At 48.4% G+C, this 5000-nt stretch overlaps 1 protein-coding gene across 2 annotated transcripts in view; it reads right to left on the bottom strand.

The window, feature by feature from the left end:
* Nucleotides 1-803: 803 nt before the first annotated feature.
* shc2 (SHC (Src homology 2 domain containing) transforming protein 2) overlaps nucleotides 804-5000 on the bottom strand; it is a 23863-nt gene continuing 19666 nt past the window's right edge. For both annotated transcript variants that reach the window (XM_084435936.1, XM_084435935.1), the window contains 5 exons: nucleotides 4860-4953; nucleotides 4445-4624; nucleotides 3156-3487; nucleotides 2868-3038; nucleotides 804-2500 (listed from right to left, as the gene is read on the bottom strand). In XM_084435936.1, the coding sequence (XP_084292062.1) occupies nucleotides 2910-3038; nucleotides 3156-3487; nucleotides 4445-4624; nucleotides 4860-4953 (735 nt within the window). In that variant the 3' untranslated portion in view covers nucleotides 804-2500; nucleotides 2868-2909. The remainder of the gene's footprint in view (nucleotides 2501-2867; nucleotides 3039-3155; nucleotides 3488-4444; nucleotides 4625-4859; nucleotides 4954-5000) is intronic.

The following is a 5000-nucleotide window of genomic DNA, read 5'->3' as shown; positions in this document are numbered from 1 at the left end:
AATGTCCTCTTCCTCTTACCGCTCTTAAGTTGTTTTGACAGAACGTAGAACATTGGATTAACAAAAACATTGATCACTCTAGAGGCATAATTCCTGGACGGTCCCTTATGTCTATTTCAGTGTCTGGATATCGAGTGTCTTATGTTGGCGCTGTCATATGTACATGAGGAGTCAGGCTGAACAGCTGCACTAGTTATGGAGCCATAAGACCCCCCCACACAACTCATTCACCTCCCTCTGCGGTATAGCCTACTGTAATACCCTCTCCCGGCCACCAGGGGGCACTGTGACGTCAAACACAACTCATTCACCTCCCTCTGCGGTATAGCCTACTGCAGGCATTCCCAAACTGTGAGGCGGGCCTCCCCTGGGGGGCCCCAAATAAATTCAGGGGAGGCGCGGAGGGATGGTTGAATTTTTTTTTTTTTTTTATGTCTATGGTTTTTATGAATAAAACGTGATTTTAAAGGTCAGAAAATCGAAATTAATACTGGGAGAGATGTATATTAAATTTGTGTATAGTGCAGAGAGAGCCTCCCCCCGCAGGCATGAATGTATTGTGCAAAAACATCATAACGTTAACTAGCAGCAGGTGCCACCGAGCTAACTTAGCTGTGTAACGTTATGGGCTAGCTAACGCTGCCTTGCAAAATGGACAAATTAGGGGGGCTGGGGGGGCGCGGGTGTGTCACTGTTTTCAGAGGGGAGGCCCACATTGATGGAGTTTGGGAACCCATGGCCTACTGTAATGCCCTCTCCCCCCCAGCAGGGGGCACTGTGACGTCAAACACAACTCCAGAGGGTCATTTTCATTCATTTTATTGACAAAAATGCATTACAGAAGATAATATACAACAAACGTCCTGAGAAAGCAAATGGGGAAGATTTTGCATAACGGAGAGTGACATCACAGGAAAGCTACGTCCTGTCTGTGTGCCTGAAGAAGAGACATCGCTGACCACAACACAGCCCATCTGGGATCAACAAAGCTCAGAGATCACTGATTGGACAACTGGTATAGCATCTGCAGGAAGTACTGACTGGTGGACAGCCAATCAGAAGGTTACGGGGTTTAAACGATACGCACATCTTCTTCACTCGCACACGACAGCAGCACACAACTGAATTCACAATAAAAACAAAATCTTTCACCTCCAGTCCGTTTACTCATTTATTCACTAGAGTAAAGTTTGGCATGACAAGAAAACTAGGGTGTGCACATGGTACTGTACTGTACACAAATTGTCCTCTTCAGTGGCAAAGTGTGATGTACAGTACGATAAAAGCAGTTGTCTATTAAGGCACTGAACTTGTAGGTTCTGAGTAGAGTCTTACTATACACACGGAGTATGAGTTGACCGTAGTAGTAGCTAGTCAGTCTTGATAGATATGACAAATGAAACCATTCAGTTGACCACATGGAAGAGAGGGGCTCCTCTCTCTCTCTCTCTCACACACACACACACACACACACACACACACACACACACACACACACACACACACACACACAACACACATTGGCTTTATGATACACAACACACATGGGACAGTAGAAGGCTACCCAGTACCAACAGAATATACTGTACACCAGTAACTAGCAAGACACACTGAACGCCATGGATGTATGATAGTTACAGTATTGTTTGTCCCCAGGGGGTTGTGTCATGCAGTATTGAGGGATTAGAACATTATGCAGGTTGGAAATCTCTCTTTAACCTTGGGGCCGATAATCTCTTGAGAGATTCAACGCTAGAATAGTTTGAATGTCTGCACCGGTCCTGAGATTACATGTGGAGCAATCGTAAGGGTGTGACTGATGAAGGTAGCCGATAATGGCGAAGCTATTCAGATAATAATGTGAGCGGTGTATCTTCTACTGTGTGTAGCTTAAACCGTATGGAGATACATGCATGATAATCCTCAAGTTCATCATGAAAAGCAACCAAATAGCCAAATGAAATGGGCGGTATCTTCCTTTCATAAGTGATTTAGGCTGAAAAGAAATGGATGAACGCAACGCTCCATTGCAGACGCCATTTCAAATACTACAGACTAAGACTTTAGTATGCACATGATAGTCAGTGTTCTTTCTGAGAATGACACAGGAGACTGATTCAGTCTTCCGTATAACTGTGCAGGAAGGTGAGAGACTTCGTAGCATCGCCATCCTCTACTTGTTCCACTTCTGGGACAACTTCTGTATGCAGACGTCACCACCTTGACCCTCTGTGACCTCAGGATTTCCGACCTTGGGATTCGGTTGGACTGGGCACCGTGGGCTGGCCTTTGGATTTCCTGTTTGAGGAGTTCTGGGTAAGCTTAATGACTGTATGCTGAGTGAGGAGGAAGGTGGGAGGAAGCATGGCGGTCCTCTCACGGGGCAGAGGGAGTCACGGGGTCCTTCCCCAGAGAGAGCTCCAGTTCTGGGGGTACGGCCAAGCGAACACCTCTCCATGTCTGGGCCTCACGAGGACTCATGGGCATTCTCCTCTGGATCCTGGGAGAGAAAGTATAGTATAGAAACAGATAACAATAAATTGGTCAACACTAGACCATAGGACTGTTGATACTAGACAACAATGTATGGGCGGCTGTATAGCTCAGTTGGTAGAGCGGGTCGTTCAGTGATCGTAGGGTCGGTGGTTTGAATCCCGGCTCCTCCTGACTACCTGTGGAAGTGTCCTTGAGCAAGACACTGAACCCCAAATTGCTCCCAATGAGCAGGTGAGCGCCTTGCATGGCAGCTGCCGCCATTGGTGTGTGAATGGCGCTCCGGGCCAGTGTAACAACTGGATGGGGAGCGCGTTACAAATGCGATACCTATATCTGGCACCATGCGTTGTTGTTGTTGTATTGTTGCTTACCCCTCCAGAGACTCCTCCCCTCCGAGGCTGGGCTTGTGGGGGTCACTGTTTCCGCCGGACCACCTGTTTCAGGTGGAGCTCGCTCTCGGCCGCCACGATGGGCAGCTCGTTCTTCAGGTGGTAGGCGATCAGGTGACTGATGCTCTCGAACAGCATGTCCTTGGTGCGCACCTGCGCGAGACACAGGGGTCAGAGGGGTCAGAGGGGTCAGGGGAGGTCAGTCCTGTCGGGAGGAGGTGACAGAGTAGGGTGAAGGTCGTCCTGGTGTAGATAAGGGGCGTGGCTCACCACTCCCTCGGGGTCCACCAGCAGCAGGTGCTTGGGCAGGCCGCAGTGCATGCCCGTCAGGACGTACTGGCCCGGGTTGGTGGCGCTGTCCCGCACCAGGAAGTCCCCGTCTCGGACCAGCAGCTTCTCGGCGTCGCGCCGGCTCATGCGGCCGTGGTACCAGGCCTCGCGGCGGAGCTGCTCCTCTGTCGGGGCGACGGGGGCCCGGCGCCGGGGCGGGCTGGGCCACTGGTCCTCCAGCACCACCACACCCCCAGCAGAGCCGGCCCCGGGCCCCCCAGAGGCTAGAGCACCACCGGCCTCGTGCAGCTTCAGGGCATCCTCGAACGGTCCTGGGGAGTAGTACAGATACAGTTATGCGAGTGCGATCGTGCACACCCATTACGTACACATTAGAGATGCGCAGATGGAGTTTGAGCACCCGTCAATCATCCACCCGACGGAATTATCTTCTAAAATTTGATGGTCACAGAATTCCGCAGAACACCTGGTTGAATCAGGGCGACGCCAAACCTCCGGTTGAAAATACGTCCGTTGCTCTGGGAAGAGGGGCCAGCAGCTGATGACACAGTGGAAGTCTGAAGTGCTAACAGTAACTATAGTAACAGTACTCCTATATGCTAACATGGATATCTTATCTTATCTTATTACTATAGCTTACAATTAGAATCAGAATCAGTTTTTATTATGAAAAAAAATATTTTATTTAGTTTTTATAATTTGTCTGTGGTGTTTATAATATATTTTTGTCATTATTTTTATTAGGCCTACACTGCAAATCTTTAGTGTTAATATTAACTGTAAATAAGTACTGTGCTAGTAGGGACGCACCCAACCCGCCAAACAGGAAGTTATTGTATTTATATTTAAATTATGTCCAGCCGTTCGTGCTTATTCGCTTTTCATACAGGCGCATTTTCTTGACTTAAACAATGTAAAGATTATAGGCTCGCTTTCACAGGATCTCTGTTGACGAAGTGGTCGAGGGTATTTGAGTGAGCTGCTGGCAGGTCTCGCGCTTTCTCACAGTTGTTATAATATAATTTATATAGATATAGTAGTTATTAAATACGAATATAACTGACAAATCCACCCGCAATCCACCAGAAATTAATCACAATGTTGATTTTTATTGGCCCATCCCCACGGATGCGGATATCCATGGATGTCGCGGATATCTGCAACATTCGCATCTCTAGTACACATACAAATCTCTCCGCACAGACTGCATCCACTGTACCGCTCTAACTGTATGTATCAGGCTCATGGTTTGAGTAGATGAGACTCACTCATGTCGAAGATGTCTTTCTTGGGGCTGTCGGGGCCGCGGGCTCCTCTGTGGCCCTCAGCCCCCTGCAGGGGCCCCTCCAGGGCCTCCAGACTCTGGGTGTTCACATACAGGTGCTCCTCATAGTCCCTGCTCCCTGGGGGGTGGCCGTCCGCACGCAGGTACCCATCTGATGTCAAACCTGTCATTCATTTTCAATTCGTCAGTACATACGAAATCAAACGTGTCCCTCTAAAGGTAGTTCTGCACACTGTATTATTATTATATTGTATCTATGATGCTCTTTGCAATCATTATACCCTATTGCATGGATTGTAGCCCTACTGTATACAATATTACATAAATCAAATAGATAATTTCCAGTGACTTGCAATATTATGACTTGCAATACCAACGTTGGCCACATGGTGTCTCACCAGAGCTGCCGTTTTTCTCGGTGTCCCAGTGCAGCTCGTAGCACAGTTGACCTGAGGGATAGGACGCTGTGTCTCTTCGAGCCGGAGAGCCCATCTGAAAGCAGACACCACACAATGCCACCATAAATTACCGTTGCCAAT

The sequence above is a fragment of the Borostomias antarcticus genome, assembly GCF_949987555.1.
Source record: "Borostomias antarcticus genome assembly, chromosome: 3".
Classification (NCBI taxonomy): Eukaryota; Metazoa; Chordata; class Actinopteri; order Stomiiformes; family Stomiidae; genus Borostomias; species Borostomias antarcticus.
The sequence above is the reverse complement of the archived record's forward strand: the minus strand, read 5'-3'. Positions and strand labels throughout refer to the sequence as shown.